This window comes from Triticum urartu, chromosome 3A (assembly GCF_056163025.1).
Source record: "Triticum urartu cultivar PI428250 chromosome 3A, HENAU_Tu73, whole genome shotgun sequence".
In the NCBI taxonomy this organism is placed as follows: domain Eukaryota; kingdom Viridiplantae; phylum Streptophyta; class Magnoliopsida; order Poales; family Poaceae; genus Triticum; species Triticum urartu.
The window spans coordinates 478,222,896-478,244,064 of NC_141875.1; the positions used below are offsets into that span (position 1 = coordinate 478,222,896).

General features: G+C 49.7%; 1 protein-coding gene across 1 annotated transcript; it reads right to left on the bottom strand.

Moving 5' to 3' along the window:
* Positions 1–13,748: 13,748 nt before the first annotated feature.
* On the bottom strand, positions 13,749–14,468 carry LOC147980180 (uncharacterized). Its single transcript, XM_087515503.1, has 2 exons — positions 14,116–14,468; positions 13,749–14,034 (listed from the first exon to the last, which is right to left on the bottom strand). The coding sequence occupies exons 1-2, from the start codon at positions 14,466–14,468 to the stop codon at positions 13,749–13,751; spliced, it is 639 nt and encodes a 212-aa protein (XP_087371629.1).
* Positions 14,469–21,169: the final 6,701 nt, after the last annotated feature.

Here is a 21,169-nt window from a genome sequence, read left to right on the forward strand (position 1 = left end):
TCCTCGCCCAATCACTCTGGTAAGTCTTCAAGGTAGACTCCCAAACCTTCACAGACTTCGTTCACTGGCAATCCACAATGTCTCTTGGATGCTCTGAACGCGATGCCTAACCGTCTGGGGATGCACAGTCCTCAAGTGTAATAAGTCTTCAGATCACACAGACAAGAAGACTTAAGTGATACCCAATGTTCTCTGGCTCTGGGTGGTTAGGGCTTTATCCTCGCAAGGAATTCTCTCTCTCAAAGGCTTCGAGGTGGGTTGCTCTCGAACGACAAAAGCCGTGCACTGAAATCTGAGCAGCCAACCGTTTATGGTTGTAGGGGGTGGGCTATTTATAGCCACTTGGCAACCCGACCTGATTTGTCCAAAATGACCCTGGGTCACTAAGGAACTGACACGTGTCTCAACGGTCAGATTTCAAACTCTCATGGCAACTTTACTTGGGCTACAAGCAAAGCTGACTTGTCCGGCTCTGGACAAGATTCGCTCTCATTGTCTTCACTTGAAGACATAGGTTTTTGGTTTAGGCATCACTTCAGTCATTCTGACTGGTTCTCCTGGACCCACTTAACAGTACGGTGGTTCCTATGACTCAACACAAAAGAAAAAGAACTACGAAAGATCTAAGTCTCCGAGCTCCATAGGCTTAATAACGTGTCTTCTTTTGTCATAGTCTTCAATGTGAATATCTTCATATACCACCTTTGACTTCAATCTCTTCATACATTTTTAGGGGTCATCTCTGGTAGTAAAACCGAATCAATGAGGGACTTCTACCTGTGTTATCCTGCAATTCTCACAAGCACATTAGTCCCTCAACTAGGTTTGTCGTCAATACTCCAAAACCAACTAGGGGTGGCACTAGATGCACTTACAGTATGTGAACGTAGAGCTTATCACACCCGATCATCACGTGGTGTCTCGGCACGACGAACTGTAGCAACGGTGCATACTCAGGGAGAACACTTGTACCTTGAAATTTAGTGAGGGATCATCTTATAATGCTACCGCCGTACTAAGCAAAATAAGATGCATAAAGGATAAACATCACATGCAATCAAAATATGTGACATGATATGGCCATCATCAGCTTGTGCCTTTGATCTCCATCTCCAAAGCACCGTCATGATCTCCATCATCACCGGCTTGACACATTCATCTCCATCGTAGCATTGTTGTCGTCTCGCCAACTATTGCTTCTACAACTATCGCTACCTCTTAGGATAAAGTAAAGCAATTACATGGCGATTGCATTTCATACAATAAAGCGACAACCATAAGGCGCCTGCCAGTTGCTGACAACTTTTACAAAACATGATCATCTCATACAACAATTTATATCTCAGCACGTCTTGACCATATCACATCACAACATGCCTTGCAGAAACAAGTTAGACGTCCTCTACTTCGTTGTTGCAAGTTTTACGTGGCTGCTACGGGCTTCAAGCAAGAACCGCTCTTACCTACGCATCAAAACCACAATGATTTTTCATCAAGTGTGTTGTTTTAACCTTCAACAAGGACCGTTTGTAGTCAAACTCGATCCAACTAAAGTTGGAGAAACAGACACCCGCCAGCCACCTGTGTGCGAAGCACGTCGGTAGAACCAGTCTCATGAATGCGGTCATGTAATGTTGGTCTGGGCCGCCTCATCCAACAATACCGCAGAATCAAAGTAAGACGTTGGTGGTTGACAACCCACAAGTATAGGGGATCGCACCAGTTTTCGAGGGTTGAGTATTCAACCCAAATTTATTGATTCAACATAAGGGGAGCCAAAGAATATTCTCAAGTATTAGCAGCTGAGTTGTCAATTCAACCACACCTGGAAACTTAATATCTGCAGCAAAGTGTCTAGTAGCAAGGTAATATGATAGCAGTGGTAACGGTAGCAAAAGTAATATTTTTGGGTTTTATAGTGATTGTAACAGTAGCAACGGAAAAGTAAATAAGCGAAGAACAATATAGGAAAATCTCGTAGGCATTGCATCAGTGATGGAGAATTATGTCAGATGCGATCGATCATGCAACAGTTATAACATAGGGTGACACAGAACTAGCTCCAGTTCATCAATGTAATGTAGGCATGTATTCCGAATATAGTCATACGTGCTTATGGAAAAGAACTTGCATGACATTTTTGTCCTACCCTCCCATGGCAGCGGGGTCCTATTGGAAACTAAGCGATATTAAGGCCTCCTTTTAATAGAGTACCGGACCAAAGCATTAACACATAGTGAATACATGAACTCCTCAAACTACGGTCATCACCGGTAATGGTCCCGATTATTGTCATTTCGGGGTTAACGGATCATAACACACAATAGGTGACTATAGACTTGCAAGATAGGATCAAGAACTCATATATTCATGAAAATATAATAGGTTCAGATCTGAAATCATGGCACTCGGGCCCTAGTAACAAGCATTAAGCATAGCAAAGTTATAGCAACATCAATCTCAGAACACAGTGGATACTAGGGATCAAACCCTAACAGAACTAACTCGACTACATGATAAATATCATCCAACCCATCACCATCCAGCAAGCCTACGATGGAATTACTCACGCACGGTGGCGAGCATCATGAAATTGGTGATGGAGGAAGGTTGATGATGACGATGGCGACGGATTCCCCTCGTCGGAGCCCCGAACGGACTCCAGATCAGCCCTCCCGAGAGAGCTTAGGGCTTGGCGGCGGCTCCGTATCGTAAAACACGATGAATCCTTCTTTCTAATTTTTTTCTCCTCGATCACGAATATATGGAGTTGGAGTTGAGGTCGGTGGAGCATCAGGGGGCCCACGAGGTAGGGGTGTGCCCAGGGGGTAGGCGCGCCCCCACCCTCGTGGACATGGTGTGGACCCCCAGACGTGGATTCTTCTTCCAGTATTTTTTATATATTCCACAAATAATCTCCGTTGATTTTCAGGTCATTTCGAGAACTTTTATTTCTGCACAAAAATAACCGCATGGCAATTCTGCTGTAAACAGCATCAGTCTGGGTTAGTTCCATTCAAATCATGCAAGTTAGAGTCCAAAACAAGGGCAAAAGTGTTTGTAAAAGTAGATACGATGGAGACGTATCAACTCCCCCAAGCTTAAACCTTTGCTTGTCCTCAAGCAGTTCAGTTGATAAATTGAAAGTGATAAAGAAAAACTTTTACAAACTCTGTTTGCCCTTGTTGTTGTAAATATGTAAAGCCAGCATTCAAGTTTTCAGCAAAGATTATGAACTAACCATATTCACAATAACATTTAGGTCTCATGTTTACTCATCTCAATGGCATAATCAACTTGCGAGCAATAATAAATCTCGGATGACAACACTTTCTCAAAACAATCATAATATGACATAACAAGATGGCATCTCGCTAGCCCTTTCTGAGACCGCAAAACATAAATGTAGAGCACCTTTAAAGATCAAGGACTGACTAGACATTGTAATTTATGGTAAAAGATATCCAGTCATACTCAATGTAAACTAATAATAATAAATGCAAATGATAGCGGTGCTCTCCAACTGGTGCTTTTTAGTAAGAGGATGATGACTCAACATGAAAGTAAATAGATAGGCCCTTCGCAGAGGGAAGCAGGGATTTGTAGAGGTGCCAGAGCTCGGTTTTGAAATAGAGATGAATAATATTTTGAGCGGTATACTTTCATTATCGACATAACAACCGAGAGATCTCGATATCTTCCATGCTACACACATTATAGGCGGTTCCCAAGCAGAATGGTAAAGTTTATACTCCCCCACCACCAACAAGCATCAATCCATGGCTTGCCCGAAACAATGGGTGCCTCCAACTAACAACAATCCTGGGGGAGTTTTGTTTGCGATTATTTTGATTTGATTTGAGCATGGGACTGGGTATCCCGGTGACCAGCCATTTTCTCGTGAATGAGGAGCGGAGTCCACTTCTCTTGAGAATAACCCGCCTAGCATGGAGGATACAGACAGCCCTAGTTGACACATGAGCTATTCGAGCATAGAAAACATAATATTTAATTGAAGGTTTAGAGTTTGGCACATACAAATTTACTTGGAACAGCAGGTAGATACCGTATATAGGAAGGTATAGTGGACTCATATGGAATAACTTTGGGGTTCATGGAATTGGATGGACAAGCAGTATTCCCGCTTAGTACAAGTGAAGGCTAGAAAAAGACTGGGAAGGGACCAGCTAGAGAGCGACAACAGTCATGAACATGCATTAAAATTAATCAACACCGAATGCAAGCATGGGTAGGATATAATTGACCATGAACATAAATATCGTAGAGGCTATGTTGATTTTGTTTCAACTACATGCGCGAACATGTGCCAAGTCAAGCCACTCGAATCGTTCAAAGGAGGATACCACCCTATCATACCACATCACAACCATTTTAATAGCATGTTGGCACGCAAGGTAAACCATTATAAACTCCTAGCTAATTAAGCATGGCATAAGCAACTACCATCTCTAATTGTCATTGCAAACATGTTTCATTCATAATAGGCTGAATCAGGAATGATGAACTAATCATATTTATAAAAATAAGAGAGGTCGAGTTCATACAGCTTTTATCATCTCAATCAGTTCATCATATATCGTCATTATTGCCTTTCACTTGCACGACCAAGTAGTGTGGATAATAATAATAGTGCACATGCATTGGACTAAGCTGGAATATGCAAGCATTCAATTCAAGAGAGAAGACAAGGTAATATGGGCTCTTTGTTAGATCAACTGTAATGCATATGAGAGCCACTCAGCATTTTCATTATGGTCTTCTCCTCTCGACCCCAAAGGAAAGAAAAGAAATAAAATTATTTACACGGGAAAGCTCCCAACAAGCAAAAGAAGAACGAGAAATCTTTTTGGGTTTTCTTTTGATTACTACTACTACAGACATGAAAAGTAAACTAACTAAAAGCAACAACTATTTTTTTTGTTTTTATTAAGGTTTTTCAAACACACAAGAAGAAAGATTAAAAAGAAGATAAACTAGCATGAATAATACAATGAAAAAGTATGAGCACCGACAACTGGCATGAGTATATGAACATGAATGTAATGTATGTGAGAGATACGTACTCCCCCAAGCTTAGGCTTTTGGCCTAAGTTGGTCTATGCCCATGGATCAAAACTGTAATTGGGGTCGTACTGAGAAGGGTCCTCAGATTGCCACTGGCTGGCGATCTCCTCCGGATTCCATTGGTAAACGGACTGACGGTGAGGGTCAGATGGTGGCTCCGGCTCTGCAGCTGACATCTGGCTCCGGTGGGCATGAATGTCCTCCGACAGAACAAGATATAAGCCTGAAAATATGTTAAACAAAGAGGGCACGGGCAAGGTAATAAACTCACAATATTTTTTGTCAAATATCAATTTATATTTGAGTGTCTTATTTTTATCCTTAACAATAAACTCATGTGCTACCATACTCTTATAACCTAGAGCAATAGGAGGCATCAACTTTTCTTCTTTCTCGTAATGCCTAATAGGTATGTTAATGTGTGCAGCAAGGCGCGAGGCAAAGATGCCTCCGAGGATGGGGACCATTGTATGGTTCAGATTTAACCGTCTAGCAACAACAGTGCCTAAGCTGAAAGTAGTATCATGAAACAAGGCATGGCACAAAATAGCAATATCAGGAGCACTAAGGTTCCCACAGTTCCCGCGACCAATTAAGCATCTACTAGCAAATATTGCGAAGTAGCATAGAACAGGAAAATGTATGCTAGTGATTCTCGCATCGTAAACTTTCCTCGTTTCCCCAACAGGAATCATATCAATAAATCCCTCCACATCATTACAATGTGGTTCCTCTATGATTCCCTCAAAGGGTATCAAACAGACCCGACAAAAATCATAAAGTGACATCTCCTTATGCTCATCATATAAATAAAATTACACCGGAGGTGTTGATCTCCTAGCATGGAAATGAAAATTTTGCACAAAGATATTGGTGAGTAAGAGGTACTGTTCACCCTGGTCGTGGAGGAAGGCGGTGAGGCCTGCATTCTCAGCCAAATGATAAAAATCTTCATGAATCCCGTCCTCTTTCAAGAACTCATCACAAGGCCATTCACATGGCCGAACCTCCCCAGTACGAGGGAGATTATACTTGGGCTTCTTGTTCTCTTCACTTTGCTTATCCTTCGAGCTTCGGCTCGATGAGCCCCTCAAAAATATCTTCATCTTTTTCTAAAAATTTCTGAAATTTTTAGTAACTTAAAATAAAAGTGAACCATACTCAACAAAATTGATAGCAACTACTCCTACAAGTGCCTAGAGGCCATATCATGCATTAAAACTACTTTTGACTGCATAAATTTGACATGCAAGCTCAAGAACAGGGTCACCTAAGCAGCAAAAAATCGCAATAAATAAAGCACTAGAACAAAAACTAATTGGACCATTGGAGGAGTCACATACCAAAGAACATCCCCTAAAGCAGTTTTGTGAATGGAGCTTTGAGCAAAGAGATCGAAAATGGCAGCAAGATGAGCAAGAACTCGGGTTTGAGCTGGCTAGTGATTTTTTTGGGAGGAAGAAGGAGTGTGTGGTGGCTGGAATAAGTGGAGGGGACCCACGTGGGGTCCATGAGGCAGGGGGCGCGCCCTCCAGCCTCGTGGGCACGTGGCTGCTCCCCCTGTTGTGTTCTCAGTGCCAGATATTCTCAAATATTCTAGAAAAAATCATATTTAAATTTCAGGGCATTTGGAGAACTTTTATTTTTGGGGTATTTTTTATTGCATAGATAATTCAGAAAACGGACAGAAAATACTATTATTGCTTTATTTAATATAAATAACAGAAAGTAAAAGGAGGGTACAGAAGGTCGTGCCTTCAAACTTCATCCATCTCATGCTCATCAAAAGGAATCCACTAACAAGGTTGATCAGGTCTTGTTAACAACCTCATTTCGAATAACATGAAACCGGAGAATTTTCGAATAACACTAGGTTACCTCAACGGGGATATGCACATCCCCAACAATAAGAATATCATATTTCTTCTTGATAGTAGGAAGAGGAAATTCAAAACCTCCAATAGTGATTGTTGAAATTTTTCTAATAGAATTGATACTGTGGACTTGAGGTTGTTTCCTCGGAAAGTGTACCGTATGCTCATTACCATTAACATGAAAAGTGACATTGCCTTTGTTGCAATCAATAACAACCCCTCTAGTATTCAAAAAGGGTCTTCCAAGAATCATAGACTGTCGGGGGAAATCGACACCTATGGGATCACTGGGATCCCTTCTACGGTTGGCGGGTGCGGGTTTGTGAAAAGAGCGGGTCTGACAGGAAGCACACAGATAGTTTACCCAGGTTCGGGCCGCAAAGATGCGTAATACCCTAGTCCTGCTTTGGTGGAAGTATTGAGAGTGTTCTTGTGTTCTTGAGCTAGCTACGGGGTGCAACTTTGCCCAAAAGATCGAAATCCTCCTCCTGGTCGCCTCGGGCCTCCTTTTATAGGAAAAAGGGTTTGCCACCGTGGCACACAGGAGGTGGAAAGATGTACAGTGGATGAGTCTATCCTATGGCACCGTTGGACAAAGCATTTAATGCGCTGCCGACGTGCCCCTCTCACTTTATCGGGGACGGCAAGGAAGCACGTCCCAGTTGTCGCCGCCACGCCTGGCTTCGACACGCGTCTGAGCTAACGAGGTGTCATGGCGCCATGTTGGCTGGCTGCTAGGCTGGCGTGGTGATGGAGCCTTCAGGAAGACTTGCATGCCACCACGCAGGTGCTTGCTGGGTCGGTGTACAGGCCGCTCGTCGCCACACAGATGCCCGCCCCGCTGGTTGAGCTAGCAGCTGCTTAGGGACGACGGTGGAGCTTTGGTAGACGCGGGCCTGGCTGCGGCCCTGCTCGTGTCCTTGGCAAGGGTCTTGCCGGGCCCCCGGCAAGGGTCTTGCCGTGGCGTCGCGGTCGTCCCCAGCAAGGATCTCGCCGGGGGTCATCGTCTTCTGGTCCTCATCTGATTTTGCGTGTTCATGATCTTGACAAAGATCTGCATGTCACCACAGAGGTGCCTCCTGATACGTCCATTTTGCATCATGCTTTTATATCGATATTTATTGCATTATGGGCTGTTATTACACATTATGTCACAATACTTATGCCTATTCTCTCTTATTTTACAAGGTTTACATAAAGAGGGAGAATGCCGGCAGCTGGAATTTTGGGCTAGAAAAGGAGCAAATATTAGAGACCTATTCTGCACAGCTCCAAAATTCCTGAAACTTCACAGGAGTTATTTCCAGAATATATAAAAAATACTGAGCGCAAGAAGTACCAGAGGGGGGCCACCCACCAGCCACGAGGGTGGGGGCGCGCCCTACCCCCTGGGTGTGCCCCCCTGCCTCGTGGGCCCCCTGGTGGCCCTCCAATGCCCATCTTCTGCTATATGGAGTCTTTCGTCGAGAAAAAATCATAAGCAAGCTTTCGGGACGAGACTCCGCCGCCACGAGGCGGAACCTTGGCGGAACCAATCTAGGGCTCCGGTAGAGCTGTTCTGTCGGGGAAACTTCCCTCCGGGAGGGGGAAATCATCACCATCGTCATCACCAACGATCCTCTCATCGGGAGGGGGTCAATCTCCATCAACATCTTCACCAGCACCATCTCATCTCAAACCCTAGTTCATCTCTTGTATCAAATCTTTGTATCCAAACCTCAGATTGGTACCTGGGTTGCTACTAGTGTTGATTACTCCTTGTAGTTGATGCTAGTTGGTTTACTTGGTGGAAGATCATATGTTCAGATCCATTCTGCATATTAATACCCCTCTGATTATGAACATGAATATGCTTTGTGAGTAGTTACGTTTGTTCCTGAGGACATGGGAGAAGTCTTGCTATTAGTAGTCATGTGAATTTGGTATTCGTTCGATATTTTGATGAGATGTATGTTGTCATCCCTCTAGTGGTGTCATGTGAACATCGACTACATGACACTTCACCATTGTTTGGGCCTAGAGGGAGGCATTGGGAAGTAATAAGTAGATGATGGGTTGCTAGAGTGACAGAAGCTTAAACCCTAGTTTATGCGTTGCTTCGTAAGGGGCTGATTTGGATCCATATGTTTCATGCTATGGTTAGGTTTACCTTAATACTTATGTTGTAGTTGCGTATGCTTGCAGTGGGGGTTAATCATAAGTGGGATGTTTGTCCAAGTAAGGACAGCACCCAAGCACCGGTCCACCCAGATATCAAATTATCAAAGTACCGAACGTGAATCATATGAACGTGATGAAAACTAGCTTGACGATAATTCCCATGTGTCCTCGGGGGCGCTTTACTTCATATAAGAGTTTGTCCAGTCTTGTCCTTTGCTACAAAAAGGATTGGGCCATCTTGCTGCACCTTATTTACTTTTATTACTTGTTGCTCGTTACAAATTACCTTATCACAAAACTATCTGTTACCGATAATTTCAGTGCTTGCAGAGAATACCTTGCTGAAAATTGTTTATCATTTCCTTCTGCTCCTCGTTGGGTTCGACACTCTTACTTATCGAAAGGACTACGATAGATCCCCTATACTTGTGGGTCATCACCTCCCGAGCCTTGGTTCCAATGTAGTTGGCGACGGTGTTTGGAACTCCTGGGCTCAAGGGTGGCTCGCTCTGCTGGTGTTGGGCAAGTTGCCTCGGCAAGGCTCTTGCCGGGACCGTGGAGGTCACCCCGGCAAGGGTCTCGCTGGGGGAGTCCACCTTGATCCTTTGTTCTTTAGTGTTTCTGGCCTTGGCGTTGCTTTGTTTGTCTTATGCTTCAGTTTCCCTCCGGCTTCCCTCCTCTGCCTTGTTAAGTGTGGCCGCGGGCGCGGCTCTGACTGCCCCGTGCACAAGTAAAGGGGTCAAAAGGAGAGCCCCTACATTTGTACACTGACAGGAGCCCCCGAGCCTGGGCCACACATAAGCGCGATGCGTTGTTGGGCTAGGCCCAGAACGCTGTGCGGCCAGGTGGGGCGGATTTTACCACAGTAACTTCTCGTCTGCTGCGCTTCCCCACGACCTACGCGACATGGAGGGGCGTGCGTGACGTGGGGGTCATGCGTGGGGCGGTTCCCGCACGCATGTGTCACATCATAGTTAATGGGAAAAGAGGCGGCTCACGCCTTCCCCATAAAAAGAGGGAGGCGTAGAGGCCCGGCACATTTACTTGGGCGGACTCGGGTCGTGGTCTTTAAGGCATTAGTGCCCCACGATCACAGGGTGGGGAACGGTCGCCCCACATGTCCCTTCGATTCTGCTTGCCCACCACGTGTCCCCCATGCAGGTGGCAGGCGGTGGAGGCGGGAAACTGGGCCGTCGCTGATTGGGGCAGCGGATCGGTCCCGATCCCCTGCGCCCCCGAGGGCCGGATTGGCCGAGTGGGGCAGCCGAGCCCCGACCCTGCTCCTTTATAAGGAGGGGGAGGGGGATGGCATCCCACATCCTTTCATAATTCATCTCCATTCACTTCGGCTCCTTTCTTCCATCTGCCATGGCGAGAGGAGGTGTCGGCCCTTCGACGGTGGCGGCGAGAGTTGCTGCTCGTCAGCGTGCCCCTCCTTCCCAAGAGCTCGTGGCGGTGGAGCCGGCCACGAGAGGAAGGGGGAGGGGCGACGCTGAGGTCACCGTGGCGCTCGGGGGATAGGGGGACGGGGCGACGCATCGGCCTCGCCTCCGCCAGCGATGCCTCCCCCGATGGAGGGCCATGTCAGGGACCAGCCCCGCGAGTTCTTCATCAGGCTGCGCCGGCCACCGCGTCGCCGCCTCCGTCTCCTACCCCATTTGCTCGGGAGATGGAGCTCAATCCACCCCAGACCCTCAAGTTGCACATGAGCGGTTGCGGGAACGGCGGCACGTGGGTCGACGTTGACTTCCCCGCTCCTCACGTCATGTACCTCTGTCGCGGATGGAAGACGTTCGCTCGTTTCCACAGCCTGACGGCTGGGCTTGTCCTCTACTTCAAGTTAATGGAGGGCGGCCTGCTCTCCGTCAAGGTCTTTGGAGATCGTGGAACTTGCCTGAAGTGCTGCTTGGAGAGCTCCTCCGACGATGAAGACTCCTGTTCAAGCGGGAGTGATGAGGAGGGTAGCGACAGCGATGACGAGAGCGTCGAGCGAGGTCATGTCGACCTCGTCTCCGACTGACCGCGTCGCCCCTCCCCACGTCATGCGGCCTGTCGAGGGCCTTCCTCGTCAAGCTCTCCATCGGCGCGTCCCCCGTCGCCTCCTTGGGCAGCTGGCGTAGGAGGGTTGGAGAAGGCGAAGAAGGCGGGTGACAGCCGTCAAGTCGGAGTACGCGGGCACCAACGCCTTCGTCGCGTATTGTCGGTCCGCTGCCTCATCTTCCAGCTCCCCTCCCGGCACCGGGACGTTCTCTTGGTGCCTTCTGCTCCTCGCACCTCGCCTAGGCACTCTTTTTGCCCTCCTGCTATCTTGTTCCACCTTCTGGGGAGAGGGACAAGAAAGGGATCACGGGCATCTTATCTCTTTTTAGTTTGTAAGCCTGCGAGCACTTGTTAGATTTAAAATTTGTAATCCCCTTGCTCATGTTTTTCATCTCGTATGAACTATACCTGTATGGGACGTATTTAATGAAAAGGGGTGTCTATCGGGTTCTTTGTGCGTGAGCAAGGCTCATGCCAAAGAATGAATCCTTGTTATTTTAAAGATAAACACTAACGCCCGGCAACAGGCCTTGCCGTCCTCTTGCTTCAGCCGACCATCCTCACACTCTTGGCGGAGGCAGGGGTGAAGTAGAGTTAGGCCCCTTGTTCATTTCCTCGCCGTCGCGGCTACGACCCGGTTCCGACCCAGGGACTTGGGTACAGGGAAAAAGGGGGAGCACGGTGGTCAAGGGGCCAAACGAGGTTTCATACGCCCCAATCTTCATACGAAGATACACAACAGAGGACGAAAGACTTATTTGAATCTGTAGCCCCTGGCAGCCTTGGCTTGCCGCTGTTGGAATCTTGTATCTTTGGCCCCCGGCAACCTTGGCTTGATGAGGCTAGAGTGCCGGCTTGTTCTCTTTCTTCCAAACAGCTCAGCAAAAACGTCCAAGTACCTTGCGAACCAAAGAGGATGGAAAGGAACAGAGGAACGCACACTCGACCTCTATGGTAGGGGTTAGTCACTGCTAAGCACTATCAACCCTAACAGAGGGAGAGACTTAACCTAGCATCCATGCTAAAACTTAGGGCCCCAGCGCTTCATTTATTTATGCTCAGGGTCTGCGTCTGGCTTTGTACAGAGGATTACATGCCTTTCCGGCAAGGCTTGTACAAAAGGTGGTTTGTCGGGGGGCCTGGCAACCGCGCCTTATGGGTAAAACTTGCGATGATGTTCAATGTTCCAGGAGTTACTCACTGGAACAACATCTTCGGTCTCCAGGCGGACTGTGCCGGGCCTGGTGACTCGTATTACCCGATAAGGGCCTTCCCACTTCGGCATCAACTTGTTGGAATTCTTGGCCGATTGAACGCGCCGAAGAACAAGGTCGCCTTCCTCAAAGCTTCGGGCATGAACCCTGCGGCTATGGTAGCAGCGCAAGGCTTGCTGGTAGCGTGTTGCTCTCACAGCCGCCTGAAGACGATCTTCCTCAAGGAGCATTGCGTCATCTTGCCGCAATTGCTCTTGCTCAAGCTCGTCATAAGCGAGCACTCGAGGTGACACGTATGTGAGTTCCGTGGGGAGAACTGCTTCTACCCCGTATACTAGGGCAAAGGGTGTCTGGCCGGTGGCTCGATTTGGTGTCGTTCTGATCGACCAAAGAACCGCCGGCAACTCATCAATCCAGCGCCTTCTGCTCTTGTGCAGCTTGTCAAAAGTCTTTGTTCTCAGGCCTCGCAGTACGTCAGCATTTGCCCTCTCCGCTTGGCCGTTGCTCCGTGGGTGTGCCACGGAAGCGAAACAGACCTTGCTGCCGAGGTCTTGGATGTACTGCATGAAGGCGTGGCTTGTGAACTGCGTGCCGTTGTCGGTCATGACCTTGTTGGGCACACCAAAACGGCAGACTAGCCCCTTGAAGAACTTGACAGCTGACTGTGTTGTCACCTTTCTCACTGCCTCCACCTCCGGCCACCTTGTGAACTTGTCGATTGCAACATACAAGTACTCAAAGCCCCCGACAGCGCGGGGGAAAGGGCTCGGTATGTCGAGCCCCCAGACCGAGAATGGCTAGGAGAGAGGGATTGTTTGAAGGGCTTGAGCTGGTTGATGAAGCTTCTTCGAATGGAACTGACATGCTTCACACTTGGTTACTAGTTCCATTGCATACTGGAGGGCAGTGGGCCAGAAGAAACCTTGCCGGAACGCCTTGCCGGCAAGGGCCCTCGACACTATGTGGGAGCCACATATGCCTCCGTGTATCTCTACCAACAACTCCAGTCCTTCCTCTCGGGGAATGCACTTCAATTTCACACCGTTCGGCCTTTTCCTGTACAGGACGTCATCGACGAACTGATACATAGCAGACCGACGACCTACTTTCTCCGCTTCTTCCTGCTCCTCAGGAAGCTCCCCTATTTAGAGGAATCGGACGGTATGTTGTGCCCATGCCGGAGCCTGGGGCTCGATGGCAAAGACCAAAGGCATTTCCTCTGCCATGGAGCGGCCATCTCTACGGCTAGGGCTTGACACCTTGCCGGAGTCGGCTGCCCCCTGGCAGGCTCAATATCCACGGCAACATCCTTGCCGGCGGCCCTAGGGGGCTCGGAGGGAAAGTACTTGCCGGGGCCTGATTTCCTCCGCTTGTTCTACTCTGTTGATGGTTCAACGGATGGTTGAGTTAACCGAAGCACAAAAGTACCTGGTTCCACAGGTAATTTGAAGGCGGGGCGCTTCGACAGGTAGTCGGCGATGTCGTTCTCCGCCCCGGGAACGTGCTCCGCTTGTATACCATCAAAGCGCTCCTCCAGCTTCCTCACCTCATCTACGTAGGCCTCCATCAATGGGCTCTGATAATTTTTGTTGACTTGCCTGACGACAAGTTGTGAATCACCCCTGACGATGAGCTTCTTAACCCCGAGATCCGCCGCGATCCTGAGACCGGCAAGCAACCCCTCGTATTCAGAAGTGTTGTTCGTGGACATCTCCCTGGGGAAGTGCATCTGGATTACATACTTGAGGTGCTCTCCGGTGGGTGCAACAAGCAGCACGCCAGTACCGGCGCCTTGTAGCGAGAAAGCCCCCTCAAAGTACATGATCCAGTTGCGACTTGTCGCCTCGTCGGGAAGAGTGGTCCCCTGGATCTCTTCGTCGGGCGTTGAGGTCCATTCCGCAATGAACTCCGCCAAGACTCTACTCTGGATTGTCAAAGTACTTTCAAACTTCAAACCAAAGCTTGACAACTCCAAGGCCCACTGCACGATCCTCCCGGTCGCGTCCGGGTTATGCAGTATCCGTTGCAGCGGGAGGCGGGTGACGACGGTGATTTCATGTGCCTGGAAGTAATGACACAGCTTCCTCGAGGCCATAAGGAGTCCGAAGAGCAATTTCTGCACACCGGAGTACCTTGACCTAACCCCCTGCAAGAGGGGGCTAACAAAGTAAACCGGGTGCTGCATCATCTTCTTCCACCGCACCATCTCATCTGGTTGCACGGGACCTGTCCCAACGGCGTCAGACTCTGCCGGGGGGCCTTGCCTCGCCGGCGCTAGGCCCTGCCGGGGGAATCTCTGGCTTGCCATCTGGCAGCCCCACCGTTGCCACGCCTCTTCGTCGACCTCCCTCTGTGCCACTAGTGCGGCGCTGACCACTTGATTCGTTCCCGCCAGTTACAGCAACAACGTCTCTTGTGGTTTAGGCGCAACTAGTATCACTGTAGAGGAGAGGTATTTCTTCAAATCCTGCAGCGCTGCCTCAGCCTCTGGGGTCCACTCCATTGGGCCTGCCTTTTTTAAGATTTAAAAAAAAGGGAAGGCCACACTCAGCAGACTTGGAGATGAATCTGCTCATGGCGGTAACGCAGCCAGTGAGCGGACGCACATCCTTGATCCGCTTGGGCGCCTCAATCTGCTCAATAGCCTTGATCTTGTCTGGATTTGCCTCAATCCCACGATGTGACACAAAGAAGCCGAGAAGTTTTCTGGATAGAACGCCAAAGACACACTTCTCAGGGTTCAACTTGAGGTTGATCTTGCGCAGGTTGGCAAATGTCTCTTCTAAATCTTGCACAAGAGTTGCCTTGTCCTTGGTTTTGACCACTATGTCACCCATATAAGCTTCCATATTTCTATGTAGCTGGGGCTCAAAACCAATTTGGACTGCTCTTGCAAACGTTGAGCCAGCACTCTTCAACCCGAAAGGCATCTGTAAAAAGCAATACGTACCACATGGGGTGATGAATGTTGTCTTCTCTTTGTCTTCTCTTGTCATGAAGATCTGGTGGTAGCCCGAGTAGGCGTCAAGGAATGATAACAGATCACACCCGGCTGTGGAGTCGACAATCTGGTCAATGCGCGGCAACAGGAAGGGGTCCTTAGTGCAAGCCTTATTGATATCTATGTAGTCAATACACAGCCTCCACTTCCCATTCGCCTCGCGCACCACTACCGGATTGGCCAACCACGTCGGATGGAGCACTCCTCTCACCAAGCCTGTCGCTTCCAACTTCCTGATCTCCTCTGTGATGAACTCTTGCCGTTCCAAAGCTTGATTCCTGACCTTCTGCTTGACGGGTCGCGCATGGGGATAGACAGCAAGATGGTGCTCAATCACTTCCCTGGGAACGCCGGGGGTGTCGGATGCTTGCCATGCAAACACATCGACATTCGCCCGCAGGAAAGTGACAAGCACGCTTTCCTATTTGCTGTCGAGGGTGGAGCTTATGGTGAAAGCCCCTCCCGTGCCATCCTCCTTGACTGATACCTTCTTGGTCTCTGGTGAAGCAGCTCTGGATTTCTTGCTCTTGCCGGTGGAGCTCTCTGGCACGTCCTCGACGGTAGCACAACACTCCGAAGAGGTGCGCTTGTTGGAGTGGGTGCGAGAGGTCCTGCCGGCCTTCTTCTTCCCTCCCGGGACTTCGGCGGCAGGAGCAAGTGCCTTGGCGTCAGCTGCTACAACTGCTTCTCGGTAGAGTCGGTCGGCGCAAATTAGCATATCCTTCTTGTCACAAGGAACGGTGATGATGGTCATCGGCCCAGGCATCTTCAGCATGTTGTAGGTGTAATGTGATGCCGCCATGAACTTGGCTAGTGCTGGGCGGCCAAGAATCCCGTTGTAGGACAAGGGAATCTCGGCTACATCGAAGACAATCTTCTCCATCCTGTAGTTCAGCTCGCCTCCAAACGTCACGGGCAGCGTGACCTTGCCCTTCGGCTGACTCCTTCCCGGGTTGACCCCTTGAAACGTACCCGTCTCCTCGAGGTCTCCATCAGGAATTTGTAGCCTTTTGATCACAACGGGTGAGATCAAGTTCAGACAAGCCCACCTTCAACCAGCATCTTGTTCACCCTGAGGTTGCATATCGTTGGCGAAACCAACAACGGCAAACACCCGACCACAGTTGTGTGATTAGGGTGGTCCTCGGCGTCAAAGATGATGGGCGTGCTGGGCCACTTCAGCGGCTTCTGAGCATCGAATGACGGCTCTGCTGTTGTGATCTCACGCACCCACTGCTTGAGCTGGCGGTGAGAAGTATGCAGCGAGGCGCCACCATCGACGCACATGGCCTATGTAGCCTTCTGGAACTCATGCTCGCCGGACTCGTCGTCCTCGTCATGATCGTCGTCTTCCTGCTTCTTGTCGCAGCCTCGAGCGGGCCTCTCTTGCTAGTTGTCCTTGCCGCCGTGGCCTCCTTGGCCGCCACGCTCTTGCCGGATCCTTCGGCACCATCCTGACCCATCTCCTTGTCCCGCCTCTCATACTTGGCTTTTTGCTTTTCAGCAAGCAGCTCAACTTGTCGGTAGTTCTGGAGGTCGTGGCCCTTGGTGCGGTCGATCTTTCAATACTGCTTGTTGGAGCCCCCTAGCTTGTCGGCAGCCGCCAAGGCCCGGCAAGCGGCGCACCCGGCAATCTCCTTGCCGGGGTCGTCTGCCTTGGCCTTCTTGGTGGCGCCGATGTCGTCGGATCCCTCAATGGCAAGCACGGCCTTGCCCTTGCGTTTCCTATTGTGATGTCGACCCTTCTTCGTCGGGGTGGCGGTGTCTTCATCGGTAGAGTCGGTTTCCGCACCGGCATCTTCACCGGGGTACTTCCTTCCCTCTTCAGCCTGGGTGCATCTATCGGCCAAAACGTAAAGTTCGGCCACGTCCTTGACCTTGTTCATTGCCGGCTCTTCACGCATCTTGCGGTTACGCATATTCTAATGGAATGCGCTGATCACAGCGGCAGGATGAACATCTGGGATGTTGTATTGCACTCAGCTGAACCTCTGTATGTACTTGCGCAGGTTTTCGCCTTCCTTCTGGGGAATGATATGCAAATCACTTGCCTGGCCATGAGCTTGGTGGCCTCTAGTGAAGGCCCCAACGAACTCATGACACAGATCCGACCAAGAAGAAATGGAATCCGCCGGCAAGTGCATCAACCAAGACATGACATTGGGTTTCAGGGCCAACCGGAAGTAGTTGGCAAGCACCTTGTCGTCACGAGCTCCAGCGGCTTGCATCGCCATGGTTTAAATGCTGAGGAACTCTGACGGATGGGTCTTGCCGTTGTACTTCTTGCCGACGTCGGGCTTGAACGTGAGGTGGGACGGCCACTAGAACTACCGCAACACACGGGGAAAAGCTGGGTAACCCACCTCGTAAGGTAGGCCGCCAGAGCCTCCCGGTGCTGGGTAGTCCATAGCAGGCCCCGCCCGCTTGTTTGACTGGTGGCACGTATCACGCCGTCGCTCGATGGTGGTTCAAGCGTCTTCGTGGGCTCGCTCCCGAAGAACTTGGCGCTGGTTGCGGTGGGTCCGTGGATCGGACGACGCTATGGAAATGTTATCACAAGTGTCATCATGACGGATCGACACCCGCAGCGGCTAGCGTGAAGGAGGAGAGTGCACCATGGCCGCAACACCTCCGCCCCCCCCACCGCTGGCGTGCGGTGCTTCGACGGAGCACCGACCTGAGGGCCCCGCTGGCCGTGGCTCGTCTTTGTTGGTGATGTCGACAAGGCTCCGGATGGTGGCTCTCCATTCGTCGAGCTTTTCTGCGGCAGGAGGGAAGTCGAGGAGCAGCTGTGCGCGCGCCAAAGCTTCTGCTGGCGTGGGTGGCGGCGAAAGCTGCATGGACCGTGGCGCTCTCGACTTCTAACCACGTTAGAAGGAGCTCTATCATGGCCCAGCGGCTGTGTACCATTTTCGCCAGCACTTCGGCGGGCATGCTGGCTTCCTCCGTCCCACGAGTGATGCACGAGACTCCTCCCACGGCGGCGCTCGGGGTCCCCAGCATGGTGGCGCTGCTTGTTGTGCGCATCCTGAGAAGCGCGTCGTGGGCACCGGCGTAGGCGACTTGGAGGTCGCCGTGCCGCCCGTAGGTGGCACGATGCCACCCTTGGAGGGCCCCACGCCGCCTGCGAGGGGCCCGGCTCCATCTTTGGATTTGGCAGCGTGCGGCTCGTCGTCTTGCGCGCGAACGACGCCGCTCGCCAGGCTCTGGCTGCCAGAGTAATGTTGGTGCTCGCGGGCCATGCATCGGGTTCTGTCCGCGACTGGCCCGCTGCTCGCCCGCACCGGTATGGGCCGTCCGGCTCCCGACAACCCGATCGCTGTGACCGCCTTCTTCTTGGGAGACATGATGATGAAGAACTGCTAGGCTGACTGTTAGACCATATTTTCACAACTGCGCACCCCTTAACTGGCGCGCCAAAGATGTCGGAGGAAATCGACACCCATGGGATCACTAGGATCCCTTCTACGGTTGGCGGGCGCGGGGTTGTGAAAAGAGCGGGTCTGACAGGAAGCACATGGATTGTTTACCCAGGTTCGGGCCGCAAAGATGCGTAATACCCTAGTCTTGCTTTGGTGGATGTATTGAGAGTGTTCTTGTGTTCTTGAGCTAGCTACGGGGTGCAACTTTGCCCAAAAGATCTGAATCCTCCTCCTGGTCGCCTTGGACCTCCTTTTATAGGAAAAAAGGGTTGCCACAGTGGCACACAGGAGGTGGAAAGATGTAAAGTGGATGAGTCTATCCTCTAGCACCATTGGACAAACGCATTTAATGCGTTGCCGATGTGCCCCTCCCACTTTATCGGGGACGGCAAGGAAGCACGTCCCAGTTGTCGCCGCCACGCCTGGCTTTGACACACGTCTGAGCTGACGAGGTGTCGTGGCGCCACGTTGGCTGGCTGCTGGGCTGGCGCGGTGATGGATACTTCAGGAAGACTTGCATGCCACCACGCAGGTGCTTGTTGGGTCGGTGTAGAGGCCGCTCGTCGCCACGCAGGTGCCCACCCAGCTGGTTGAGCTAGCAGCTGCTTGGGGACGGCGGTGGAGCTTTGGTAGACGCGGGCCTGACTGCAGCCTTGCTGGTGTCCTCGACAAGGGTCTTGCCGGGCCCCCGGCAAGGGTCTTGCCGTGGCGTCGCGGTCGTCCCCGGCAAGGATCTCGCCGGGGGTCGTCGTCTTCTAGTCCTCATCTGATTTTGTCTGTTCATGATCTTGACAAAGATCTGCATGTCACCACGGAGGTGCCTCCGGAGCCTTGGTTCCAATGTAGTCGTCGGCGGTGTTTGGAACTCCTGGGCTCAAGGGTGGCTCGCTCTACTGGTGTTGGGCAAGTTGCCCCGGCAAGGCTCTTGCCAGGGCCGCGGAGGTCACCCTGGCAAGGGTCACGCCGGGGGAGTCCACCTTGCTCCTTTGTTCTTCAGTGTTTCTGGCCTTGACGTTGCTTCGTTTGTCTTATGGTTCGGTTTCCCTCCGGCTTCCCTCCTCTGCCTTATTAGGTGTGGCCGCGGGCGCGGCTCTGACTGCCGGTGCACAAGTAAAGGGGTCAAAAGGAGAGCCCCTACTTTTGTACACCGACATAGACATACTATCGTCCTCGGGAATATCAAGAGTAACACAGTCCGTCAAAATAGTAACGTTCGCAACCACAACCTGCACATCCTCACAAATACCAACAGGTATAGCAGTTGATTTATCAGCCATTTGTAAAGATATTTCAGTAGGTGTCAACTTATTCAAATCAAGTCTACGATATAAAGAGAGAGGCATAACACTAACACTGGCTCCAAGATCACATAAAGCAGTTTTAACATAGTTTCTTTTAATGGAGCATGGTAAAGTTGGTACTCCTGGATCCCCAAGTATCTTTGGTATTCCACCCTTAAAAGTATAATTAGCAAGCATGGTGGAAATTTCAGTTTGGTCATAACTCTAACAGAATTATCATTTTTTTATTTAATTCATTGAGCAAATCATTCTGAGCTTTAAGCACTTTTTCTACTTGAGTGCTAACCATAGAAGCATGTTTACTAATAAGTTTAAGTTCACCTTTAACAATAGCCATATAATCACTCAAGTGTTCAAGCATATCGGCATTATGTTTCAATTGTCTACTAACGTAAGCATTGAAATTTCTTGTTTAACCATAAAGTCATCAAACTCATCCAAGCATTGGCTAACAAACTTAGTAAATTGAATTTCACATTTATCAAATCTATAGAGAGAATTTACCTTTACTACCTGTGTTGGGTTATCAAGACCATCTATTTCTTCGATAGGTGGTAAATTCTTAACATATTCAGCTTTAATACCTTTTTCTTTCATAGATTTCTTTGCCTCTTGCATATCTTCAGGACTGACAAATAGAATACCCCTTTTCTTCAGAGTCGTCTTAGGAGTTGGTTCAGGAAGTGCCCAATTATTTTCATTACTCAACATATTATTCAATAGCAATTCAGCTTGATCAACAGTTCTTTCCCTGAAAATACAACCAGCACAACTATCCAGGTAATCTTTGGAAGCATCGGTTAGTCCATCATAAAAGATATCAAGTATTTCATTCTTCTTGAAAGGATGATCAGGCAAAGCATTAAGTAATCAGAGAAGCCTCCCCCAAGGTTGTGGGAGACTCTCTATAGCGACCAAACCTCAAACAGTCTGATCTCTGTGCTCCGGTGTCATCCCTGGATCAGTAATGCTGACACCACATAGTACTCGGAGGATTTATAACAGAGTAGCAATCACACACTTATTACATCGAGTGTCTTCATAGAGAACTTATTACAATAAATATGGCTTA

Coding starts and splice junctions, on each gene's coding strand:
- LOC147980180 (XM_087515503.1), bottom strand. CDS start 14,468: ATGGCCTCGAGGAAGCTGTGTCATTACTTCCAGGCACATGAAATCACC. Junction 14,035..14,115: donor CCCACCGGAGAGCACCTCAA/GTATGTAATCCA, acceptor TGCCGGTCTCAG/GATCGCGGCGGATCTCGGGG.